This window comes from Muntiacus reevesi, chromosome 6 (assembly GCF_963930625.1).
Source record: "Muntiacus reevesi chromosome 6, mMunRee1.1, whole genome shotgun sequence".
Taxonomy (NCBI): Eukaryota; Metazoa; Chordata; class Mammalia; order Artiodactyla; family Cervidae; genus Muntiacus; species Muntiacus reevesi.
In genome coordinates, this window is record NC_089254.1 from 97452587 (window position 1) to 97464256 (window position 11670).

The 11670-nt window shown below is 43.8% G+C and overlaps 1 protein-coding gene and 1 non-coding gene across 2 annotated transcripts; both read left to right on the forward strand.

Annotated features, from left to right (window-relative positions):
- Window positions 1–7380: 7380 nt before the first annotated feature.
- Window positions 7381–7453, forward strand: TRNAR-CCU (transfer RNA arginine (anticodon CCU)). Its single transcript has one exon. It is a non-coding gene; the product is annotated as a tRNA-Arg (tRNA).
- A 589-nt stretch (window positions 7454–8042) lies between these two features.
- FMC1 (formation of mitochondrial complex V assembly factor 1 homolog) lies at window positions 8043–11449 on the forward strand. The gene is made up of 2 exons (XM_065939177.1): window positions 8043–8234; window positions 11153–11449. The coding sequence occupies exons 1-2, from the start codon at window positions 8097–8099 to the stop codon at window positions 11354–11356; spliced, it is 342 nt and encodes a 113-aa protein (XP_065795249.1). The 5' UTR covers window positions 8043–8096; the 3' UTR covers window positions 11357–11449.
- Window positions 11450–11670: the final 221 nt, after the last annotated feature.

An 11670-nucleotide genomic window follows, 5' to 3' on the forward strand; every position in this document is an offset into this window, starting at 1 on the left:
AATAAAATTCCTTCTAAATTATAGGAATTTTTATAAGCATATTTTTATGGTGCTTCCATGATAAGAGATTAAAGGTATGATTTCATGTTGCAAAAAATAAAACAAGAGTCTTATACATAGTTTCCATAAAAATAGCTATCTCTCTATATAAACATATTTTAAGGTCAAGGTCCCTGTCCTCAGTCATGTCTGATTCTTTGCGACCCCATGGACTGTAGCCCACCAGGTTCCTCTGTCCATGGGATTCTTCAGGCAGGAATACTGGAGTGGGTTGCCATTTCCTTCTTCAGGGCATCTTCCTGACTCAGGGATCTAACCCACATCTTTTGCATCTCCTGCATTGGCAGGTGGATTCTTTACTACTGTGCCACCTGGGAAGCCCCATAAACATATATAATATTGAAATTTAACAAATCAATAAGATTATACTTAATATGTAAGGGCAAAGAAACTGCCTGCAGTGCAGGAGACGCGCGTTCAATTTCTGGGTCAGGAAGATCCCCTGGAGAAGGTAATGGCAACCCCCACTCCAGTATTCTTGCTGGGAAACCCCATGGATAGAGAAGCCTGGTGGACAACAGTCCATGGGGTCGCAAAAGAGTCGGACATGACTTAGTCACTAAAACCAAAAACCAAATAATAATAGTTCTGTATTAGTTGTACATTCAGGCAGTCCAGTTCACTAGCCAGGTTGCCGGCAGTGCCTCAGGCCTCCTGATGAAAGAACAGGGGTTCCATAAGGAAAGTCTGACAATGGTACCTTCATTTACTAAAGTGGGACTCTCTCTGTGTCAGTTTCACCAGAAACCCCAAAGGCCAAGAACAAAACAGTAGGTGCCAAGTCCATCCACGTTCTAAAGGGAAGGGGAACTAGTTTACCTGTGCGCCGCGTGCTAAGAGACTGTGAAGCGGATCCTGGGAAGTACCAGCTCAGTGCTGGGACGGATGAGCTGGCTCGGCACCTGCCTCCAGGCTCCGTGAGAGAATGTGAGAAGATTCCCCTGGAAGCAGTTGTCAATATGCTGGACGTTTCCCTTCTGCTGACCAAGCAGGAGAGGGTGGGGGTGCTTCCTCTTCAACTCGTGCCAAATGGGGGGGCCCCCTCCGCAGGATCGTTTGGAGGGCTTGACCCATCTCCGGTGGAATCTGAGGGACATGGGAGTCTGACTCACTCCTTAAAGTCTAAAGACAAGTGAAGAGTAGTTGACTAGCTCCTGGAGAAGACAGAAAGAAGAAGGCTGCATGGAGAGTGGCTTACACTGCCAAAGTTCCTGAGTTCCTGTGGGTCTGATGTGGTTCTCAAGAAAGGGAACCAGATTTGCTCATTTTAAGAAGGAACCCAGCCAAAGGGAACACCTGGATGGATGAAATGACTTCAGTGGAGGGGCGGATCCTGGAAACGAAGCGGCCAGTGCAGGTGTCCTGAGTAACTAGAGAAGACATGGCCCACAAGGGAACTGCAGCTGAGAGATCCCCAGAGAGAAAGTATTGAGCTATAAGAAAAGAAGCAATGCTGGAATCTGCTGCTCCTAGAGGACACGGACACCAGCTTCTCTCTCTACCATCTCTTCTCTCCCGTGCTGCAACTGCGGCTGGAACAGCAGCCAGCAAGGAGGCAAGAGGGAGTGAGAAACAGAACTGGCCCTGATCCCCCTTCTCTTCACATTTCCAAGCTGGAGGAGGAGAGAAAGGTTAACTCAAAACTGGCATTTGCAGTTTTGATCTGATACTGGATGAGACTGGTTCATACCTTAAAAAAAGACTGTTTTTAAAATGCTAACTCTTTAACCTGTTTGTCACCTAAAAGAAAAAAAAGCCGTGAATTTCATCCCAGCATAACAAATCATTACAGCAAGTGTGTAGGGGCACTCCTGAGAAAACAACGTTGCTTTCTGTTTATAGAGATCCAGCTTGTTCCAGGAAGAGTTTACATTTGAAGAGCCGGTGAGTAGTTCAGGGGAGATGGAGAACTAGGCTGTATCCTGCAGGCCTAACTGCTCATCTTTAGCCTGTGGCAGCCTCAGCTGACAAGGGGAGAAGTTTTATGGAAATAAGTCTGGAGTTTTAATGTTAAACAGGTTGAACTTCTTAAAAAACCAAAGCGGGGTCGGGGTTGGGGGGAGGGGAGGAAAAAAAAAAAATTGCCTGTTATTCCCTGGAAAAGCTATGTGAACCACCCACGATTTCATGCCAGAGAGGAAGAAGTCCATGAGCAGCAGTGGTGGGAGGAATAAATTGCTTTCTGCTTACATCAAGCAAGTCTAGCTTGCTGGTTAATAGCGACCTTTGCTTCTGAGTGTTATAACATACTGCAATCTGTACGCTACAGGGTGTTATTGGTAAGGTTAATCTGTTTAAAAGTAAGACCTTTAAAAAGCAGAAACTACTATGTAATGGGAAGTAGACTACATAATAATACATAAGCTATACTGATGCAGCGATTAGCTTGCTGAAAAGGATTTACAAGAGCTGTCTAACTTAGAATTTACCTATTTTTCTTTTACGAAAGGGGCGAGTGTTTCACACTTGCTGAGCCTTTCTGTGATGACAAGAGGCTCAGGAGTATGCTGCTGTGTGGGCTACAGCCTGGTTTTTGGCAGTCGGCATTCATTCCTATATCCTTTTATGTATCACAGAGATTAGAATTATGGAAACATTTCCCAAACTCCTTGGCTTCGAGGTTCTGGATGTGATTTCTTTCTGCCAGATGTATTCATGGGGTATTTTGTAGATGGGAGGGAAAAGCGGCAGCGCCTAGCAAAATGGGCGGTCTGTAGGAGACTTCAAAGTTCTCCCCAGCTCGTGTAATCTCCTATCAGCTCCTATATGAGTACTTGGGGCCGGGGGAGCAGGTCTGATCAGCACTGGGGGGGTTCCCTGTATCTTCCGTCCTAGAGCAGCAACCTCCCAATACTCTGAACTGCTGAATGTGAGTGGCAACTTCCCCTGGCTCCTGCAGGTCCTCTAATAGTGCCATCGGGCATCTCAATGCCCTGCACTCGGCTGCTTTCTGCTTGAAAAGCCTGCAGTGGTTTCTCTTTTTCTGGTTCATCCCTGATGGATACAACTGCCTAGCTGATCTTCTGAAAGAAATGAACATATTTAAAGGTTCTCTTTTAAGTTAAAAGTAATTTTTTAAAGCTGTAAGTGACTGCATTTTTAAAAGAAACTCATGCAATGAAGAAATTTGAAAATGGATGTTTAGAAATGTTTATCACTATGTTATCTTGTTGCCCCAAATGTGTTAGACCAAGATTTTCAAAATAATAAAACATACTGTATTACACTGCATTTTCAATAAAGTATATTCATCTTTCTTTACTGAGAGAAATCAGGACTTTTTTTTTACTGTTAATAAATACAATAAAAATGTTTTCAAAATACTGTTTTTCATTTTAAAAACATTTTATTTCTATTTAGTGCACGTTTTAAATATATACACTACACTGAATCAATAGTACATGTATGTAATTTTAAAATAAATACAAAGACTTACGGGGGAGGCACAAGATTTTTACCACTGTGGGTACATAAAGAAGTTTAGAAATCACTGCCTTGTAACACACGTCTCTAGAATCCCAACTGAGGGAAGCAAGTGCCTACATATGTCTCATCTCAGAATCACCCTCTTTCATCAGTCCTGTCTCTTTCTCACTAAAATTACCCTGATTCCCACGTGCACAGCCAGGTAGCCAGTCACTAGTGTAGTTGCAGAGTTTAGACCTCCAAGGTTTTTCTACCGTTTCTCTGGGCAGAGAAAACTTGTCCGAGAACTCCTCCTGTACCTCACAGAGCTTGAAGGACAGGATATCAGTGGCCTCACAATGGGTGCGGAATGGGGGTAGGGTCTCTACTTAAAGTGTGGGTACACATACACACAAGCTAAAGATGCAGTTTCTGCACATCGTTTTGGGTCTCTGCTCAAATGTCCTTACCCTATCCAGAAGGACCACTCAGAACCTGTAACAGGTCTCAATCCCCTGCCCCTGGCTTTATTTAGTTATTTTTCATAGCACTCCTCACCATTTGACAAATTTTATGTTATGCTTGTTTATTTGCTTATTGTCTGTCTGCCCCTTTCTAGAATGGAAGCTTTCACAAGTAGAGGAAAGGTTGACCTATACTACTTGTGCTTTTGTTTCCCTAGCATCTAGAAGTGCCTGCCTCATAGTAGAAGCTTAATAAAAATTCATTGGATGACAAAGTATTTGCTTTCCCAGCCACCTCTGACCAGCATGGGAACATGACCCAGGCCATGTTTATTAGAAGTACTTGGCCCAGAGCTCTGACTCTTAGGTAGTGACTTTCTCCATTCTGGCACAAGTTGGAGCAGAGGAGCCAGCTACAGCCAGTGTCCTGGAGCCACAGCTTTGGTGCCAGTGTGCAGACCCTGTGCAGCGTCCCTGTGTCCGCACTGCAAGCTGCAGTGACTGGGCCTGCTGCTGTTGTCACTGGACCACATCTGGAGCAGACTTTTAGGTGAGGTTCTTGGCTGTGTAGCTTCCAAACCTGGTCTCTAACCTTACCCAGAAGTTCTGATTATGACCCCACCTCTTTTTTTGTAAAAAAAATCCCTTTTCTGCTATAAAATTTTTTTAAGTTTAAAAAATAGGCTTTGGAGTTAAGACTACTTAACTCCAGCAGATGCTGGCTTTGTCACTGAGCAGTCAGTAAAGCTGGCTAAAACTAAACCATGAAACTGCCTTGAGCTTGTTCCCACATTTCTAAGTAGGTAAAATCAGAGTACTACCTCATAGGGTCCCATGAGACGTTGCTTGTGAAATGCCCTGGGACACAGTGTGCACCCTTGCAACCTTAGATTATATAAGGTCAAATTCGACAGACAGTACTGGTTTTAACTGACTGTTAACACTTTTAATTAAAGAGGCATTGCATTGGCTGATTTGGTTTTCTGTTGACACAGTTGCTCTAAAATTTAGTGGAATTTATTCCCAATCAACAGTCATGTTGTTTTAACGTTTCTTTGGATTGACTAGATTCAGCTGGGCAATTCTCTGCTACATATGACACGAGTTAAGACTATCATAAGTTGCGGGTGTTACTGGATTGGAACATTCAAGATGGCCCACTTCCCTGGTTGGTAATTAGTGCCATCAGTTGAGAGCTCAGGTGGGCCTGTCTCAGGATTCTTCTATGAGCCCTGTGGTTTTCATAATATGGTAGCTAGATAAGAAACACACTGTGAAAGCTAACAATTTTAAAGCCTGGTGTACCATAGAAGTCCCAGAACATTCTACTTATTAGTTAAAGCTGGTCACAAAGCCTGCTCAGATTTAAGAGCAGGAATGGTGGGAAGGATGCGTAAAACGCTTCACCTCTTGTAAAAAATAACGTATGTATGAAAGGGGAAACTTGTTAGGGGGCCGTCTTTGGTGACCAGTGGCTACACGGAACTAACATTTTATGATTATCTATTTACTCTGCTTTAGTCTAAAAATGGAAGAGTCCCTTAGCAGTTCAGTAAAAAGGAACTCAGAACTGTCTTATTGCCCTTTACCATAACATACCAACAGTTATTGAAAACCTACTTCCAATTATTCTCCTGCTTTCTCAGAGCTGGCAAAATTTGCAACATCTTTGAAATTTGGATAAACAAATTTCAATTAAGGGGAGAATATCCAAAAGAGATGGGAATACCAGACCACCTGACCTGACTCTTGAGAAATCTATATGCAGGTCAGGAAGCAACAGTTAATACTAGGCATGGAACAACAGACTGGTTCCAAATAGGAAAAGGAGTACGTCAAGGCTGTATACTGTCACCATGCTTATTTAACTTATATGCAGAAACTTATCATGAGAAACACTGGGCTAGATCAACCACAAGCTGGAATCGAGATTGCTGGGAGAAGTATCAGTAACATATACTCAGATGACACCACCCTTATGGCAGAAAGTGAAGAACTAAAGAGCCTCTTGATGAAAGTGAAAGAAGGGAGTGAAAAAGTTGGCTTAATGCTCAACATTCAGAAACTAAGATCATGGCATCCAGTCCCATACTTCAGGCAAATAGATGGGGAAACAGTGGCTGACTTTATTTTGGGGGGGGCTCCAAAATCACTGCAGATGGTGACTGCAGCCATGAAATTAAAAGACGCTTACTCCTTGGAAGGAAAGTTATGACCAACCTAGACAGCATATTAAAAAGCAGAGACATTACTTTGCCAACAAAGGTCCATCTGGTCAAGGCTATGGTTTTTCCAGTGGTCATGTATGGATGTGAGAGTTGGACTATAAAGAAAGCTGAGCACTGAAGAATTGATGCTTTTGTACTGTGGTGTTGGAGAAGACTCTTGAGAGTCCCTTTGACTGCAAGGAGATCCAACCAGTCCATCCTGAAGGAGATCAGTCCTGGGTGTTCATTGGAAGGACTGATGCTGAAGCTGAAACTCCAATACTTTGGCCACCTCATGCGAAGAGTTGACTCATTGGAAAAGACCCTGACGCTGGGAGGGATTGGGGGCAGGAGGAGAAGGGGACGACAGAGGATGAGATGGCTGGATGGCATCACCGAGTCGATGGACATAAGTTTCAGTAAACTCCGGGAGTCGGTGATGGACAGGGAGGCCTGGCGTGCTGCAATTCATGGGGTCACAGAGTCGGACACGACTGAGCGACTGAACTGAACTGAATATCGCTGAGACTCAGAAATGAATTGTCCAATTTATGCAACTAGATAAAGAACCAAAATAAACTCCTAGTTGTTTCCAATTAACTAGTTCTTAATTAATTAACTAATTCGAATTCCCTGCTGTCCCATGTTTCCCACTGAGCTGCCAACTGAGAACGCAAGATAAACGTGTCTAACTGGCCCCACAGTCAACACCACAGTACTGTCAACACCACAGTACAAAAACTCTGCGGAAATAGCCTCAGAGTTTCAACCGGAAACAGAAAATGACCACCACAAACGCCACCTAATGGCAGGATGGAGGGCAAGCTAAGTCCGGAAAGCCACAACGCCGGAAGGGGCCGGCTGTTTCCGGAGAACACCCAACGCGACAGAAACTCTAGAGGTGAATCTCGAAGAGTCAGCCAGCTTCCCAAGAGGGTTCGGCTCCCCGACGTCGTGTGTGCGCTTCTGCGCAGGCGCAGGGGTACCGCGTAGGAAACGTGTACACAAAACCGTGCGCGTGCCCGTTCACCGTCCGGCGCTTCGGTGCTGTTTTCGAGGGTAAAACCTTTAGAGCTGTAACGCGGGATTTTGTTTCTTGAACTACAACTCCCAGCATGCTTCGCCCCCCATTATTGGTACTAAGTGTGGGTTCCTAGGATAGGTTAGAAGGAAACTCTGACATGACATGACGTATCTGGAAGGAAAAAAATTGAAAGCGTTGTTTGAGCGCGTTATTCAGAGAAGCCCCAGTGGCCTAATGGATAAGGCATTGGCCTCCTAAGCCAGGGATTGTGGGTTCGAGTCCCATCTGGGGTGACGAATTTTTTTTTTCCCACTTTAAAGTCAACTTTTCCATAAAATTTTTGCCTTTTCCCTTCTTGAACAATTATAGCGAAATATGCTGACTTGATTTTACTTTTTAGAGATGGGAAGTGTATGCGTGGTTTTTCCAAGTTTGGGGCTACAGTTGCGAGAATCAATAGACTCCCATTTCTTTGTGAGCCGTAATCTCGTTAAGATTTTGGGGAAGCCGATAGGTTGAATTTTTATATTCCCTTTAGAAATAAATAAAATCTCAAAGTTTTCTATTTTAAATTGACACCCACTTGCGATATGCCCTCATTTTCTCCAGTTTCAGCGGTGCTCCGTCAGCGAATGGCGTCTAACGTGACGCAGTCAGGAAACGAACAAGGACCTTCTTTCTCTCCGCCTGGCTTTTTCCAGGCCATTCAGTTACATTCGGCTTTCGTTTGCTTTTCTCTTAACACCTTAGGAAGCCGCTCGGCGTTCGATTAATACTGCTCGGCAGAGAAGGGAAGTGAGACATCCCACTGTCCTGCAGTCGATGGGGGAGCCTGCAGTCTGGTCCCGACCGTACCATTAAGCGGCGGGTAAGGGGGGTCGAGGGAGTGGGAGGGTTGCAGGGTGCCGTCGCGTAGCCGACTGCGACGACGGGAAAATGGCGGCCTTAGGGTCACCGCTGCGCACTTGGCGAGGCCTTCTACGGGAGTTGCGCTACTTGAACGCGGCCACAGGCCGACCCTATCGCGACACCGCAGCTTATCGGTACCTCGTCAAAGCTTTCCGTGCGCATCGGGTACGGAAGCCCGTGTCCGGGTGCTCCAGCGTCCCCTTTCCGGGGAGGGAGGAGAGTCGGGTCTGGGCGAGATGGAGCGCGCCTGGCCTTAACCCGCAATTCTGGGGGCCCAGGCTTCCTCCAGACAGACCCAGGCTAGCCTAGGCCCTGGTCTAAGAGCTGAGGCCGGGGACTAAGCAAGGACTGGCGTGAGAGAGCAAAGTTGTCCTGGGGTGGAGCCGTCCCTGGAGATTCCACTGGCTGTCTTTGGCCTGTGTGGATGGGAAAGTTAGAGGAGAGTGAAATGGAAGAAACAGGGACAAGCAGAAAGATGGTGAGTGTAGGGGTTACTAGTCACAGCATCTATCCAACTCGCGCCTTCCCTAGGAGATCTATTCTGAGGAGTTCTTGATGCGGAGAGGGATATTGGGAGCTACTTGAAGAGCATGACTACGACGTCACTTTTAGCTGGGTAGTGGTAAAGAATCCGCCTGCTAATTGAAGAGACGCGGGTCCAACTCCTGGGTGGGGAAGAACCCCGGGAGGAGGAAGTGGGAGCTCACCCTTACCGGGTCCCAAAGAGTGGGACAGGACTAAGCACGCACATTGTAGAGCTGAACTAGACACCTCTAATGAGGTGGTACTGTGAGTTACAACATTAGTGTGATATATGACCAAGTAACAATTTTTCTATCTGTAGCAGATAAATATGAACGCCCACCATCCTTGGACATTTCCTTTGTGAATTCTGCACTCCAGCACTCTTATTTACCCCGGATAGGCAAGATAGGATGAAAGTTTCTTTTTTCAAATGGGGCAGCTGAGACTCAGGGACAGTTGACTTATACAAGCCCAACTAGATTGAGAGTTACTGATCTGGCTTGGAAAGAAGTTGCAACCTATCTCAGAAGTAAGTTGAATAATTAGCTTGGGCTTTAGCGAAGGAAGCCTGGCGTCCTCTGAGCAGTGTGGAAAGGGGAGAACCATTATCTTAAACTCTTGCTTTTCTGAGCCATGGAAGTTAGAATGCAAAATGTCAGAACTAAAGTTCAACTGAGTTTTGAAAGGTCACAATATTAGGTACTAATAGGAACTTGACTAAAAATGACGAGTAAGATCCACATGGGTCTTTTTTAAGAAGCTTGCGTTCCACCTGAGGAGCCATTTGACCAAGGACTTAGAATAAACAAGCGCTAAAGGAGTAGAGATGCCTGAAGTCCTGGTATATAGAAGAGGTAGGCTTTACAGGATGGAATTTATTACCCAGGAATCTGAAGAATACTTTAGAGTTAGCAAGTAAATGAGGGTTAGTAAAAGTCCAAGCGGCACTACTGAAAGCCAAGAGGGGAGAGGAACTGACAGTTGAGAGCAGCTAAGGCTCAGGGTGTGGTGGTTGAAGTGGAGGAAGATGAGGTGGGCAGGAATTTAAATTTGTTGTAAATGTAACAGGAAGTCAGTCTTAAGATTCTTAAGGTGACAAGATTATAGTTTATGCCGTATGGAGGCAACATTTTTTGCCCTTGAGAGAGGCTTGGAAATGGCTGTGAAAACCCTTGGGAATAAATGTGAACTTCATGCTAAAGACTCTAGAAACAACTTTCTGGAATGCATGAGAGGAATTGGGTATGGTTTCTTTTTCCTGCTGGCTCAGAGCTAACTCAATAATCATCTTTGCCCATTGTCTCTCCTTTCTCTAGGCTGAAGGAATTCAATTAGGGGGAGATCTCCCCTTTCTCCATAGGGAAAATACAACTTTCTATTTCATTAGATCTCTTGATCTCTGGTGGTTCATTTACTAAGTTATATTATTGACACTTCTCATAATTCAGGCTTAGCTGAATCAAGATTGGTTATGTGCTGTCCTATACTAAGGTGGAATTCCTGTTTCAAATTCTATCAAACTAGACTTAAGAGATGAATGTTACTCATTCACAATGTTAGTGTTGATCTCATAAATTTTTAATTATAAAAATTGAATTGATTAAAACAGATGAATTCTGTTTTTGAGCAGCTTATATTTTCATACATGTGATCTGCAGATCTTAAATCAGACATACTAGTTTTCAGATTCCAAACCTAGATATTCCAGTAAAGAAAGGTCAAAGAAAAGCATATGTAGGCAGTGGTGCCCAGAGCTTAATCCACACTTGGTCAGGGCTCCTTAAGTCATTTGAGGTTATGCATCCATCTCCCTCTCACCTTTCCTGCCCCTTTCCTGCTGTGAAGCCTCAGAACATAAAACTAGCCAAGTAAAGTCTGTGTGCTAATGTACTTAATATGAAAATTATGACCAGCTTAAGGTCATCAGAATATAAATTTTTTAGATGAAAATGTAAATTGTGAGAGGGAGTATAATTAAGTAATATAAACATGATTCTCATATATATAAAACCTTCATTTTGTTACTGGTGAAGACAAAACTATTTTTCAGACAAAACAAGTTTTTAATTTTCATTGAGAGGCATGTGCCATATTAACCAGTCCACAGTCACATAAAATAAAGCAGTCCTTCATTTGTTTGAAGGGTAGAAAGTTCTGTATTTTATTCCTTAGGTGACATTAATGATTAGTGACCTGACTGTAGTTCCCCATCTCTGCATTAACCAACCATGGAACCTCTCTGGACTTTAGATCCCGCATTCGTTAAATGAGGATGTTGAAAGGAGGTAACTTTTTTTCCCAGTATTAAAATTTGAGGACACTCAATGAAATGCTTCAGTGAAACTCCTCGTAAAATTCTTCAGTTAACAGGTGGCCAAATTACAGATGTATTAAGTATACACAAACATATGTTTGTATCTCCTATGTGCAGTTTACTTTTATTCTAGAGAATGCTTGTTTAATAATGCTGTCTCAATACAGTGTCCCTGTATCAATACAGTGTCCCTGTATCTGCAGCTGGACTGTTAATAAACTATCTGACCTTTCTACTTCTCCAGGTCACCAGTGAGAAACTGTGCAGAGCCCAGCATGAGCTTCATTTCCAAGCTGCCACCTATCTCTGCTTGCTACGCAGCATTCGAGAACACGTGGCCCTTCATCAGGAATTTCATGGCAAGGGTGAGCGCTCAGTGGAAGAGTCTGCTGGCTTAGTGGGTCTCAAGTTGCCCCAGCAGCCTGGAGGGAAGGGCTGGGAGCCATGAAAATGGAGAAATTCCTTGGATGCTGTCTTCGTGCAAGAGTTTATTAATTTCTGTCAATATGTATTTATCATTAAATTTTTTTTTTTTAAAGTTTAGGGGTTTTCTCTGAAATTTTGTTGACTGAGTGTTTCTCAGGGAGGTTTCATTTTTACTCAGTGAATTCACTGAAGTTCTTACACTAGGCTGAGTGATGTTCTTGATTTACTTTGAAAACTCTTATTTTTCATTTTAAAAAGTAATACAGCCTATTGTTAAGGAATTCAGATAGTATAGACATATAAAATAAAGCCCTCTCATCTTTTCCCTTGTCTCTC

Bases quoted from the DNA above. Each gene is read 5' to 3' on its own strand.
- FMC1 (XM_065939177.1), top strand. From the start codon at position 8,097: ATGGCGGCCTTAGGGTCACCGCTGCGCACTTGGCGAGGCCTTCTACGG. The intron at 8,235-11,152 runs GTACGGAAGCCC...CTACTTCTCCAG, and splicing joins AAGCTTTCCGTGCGCATCGG to GTCACCAGTGAGAAACTGTG.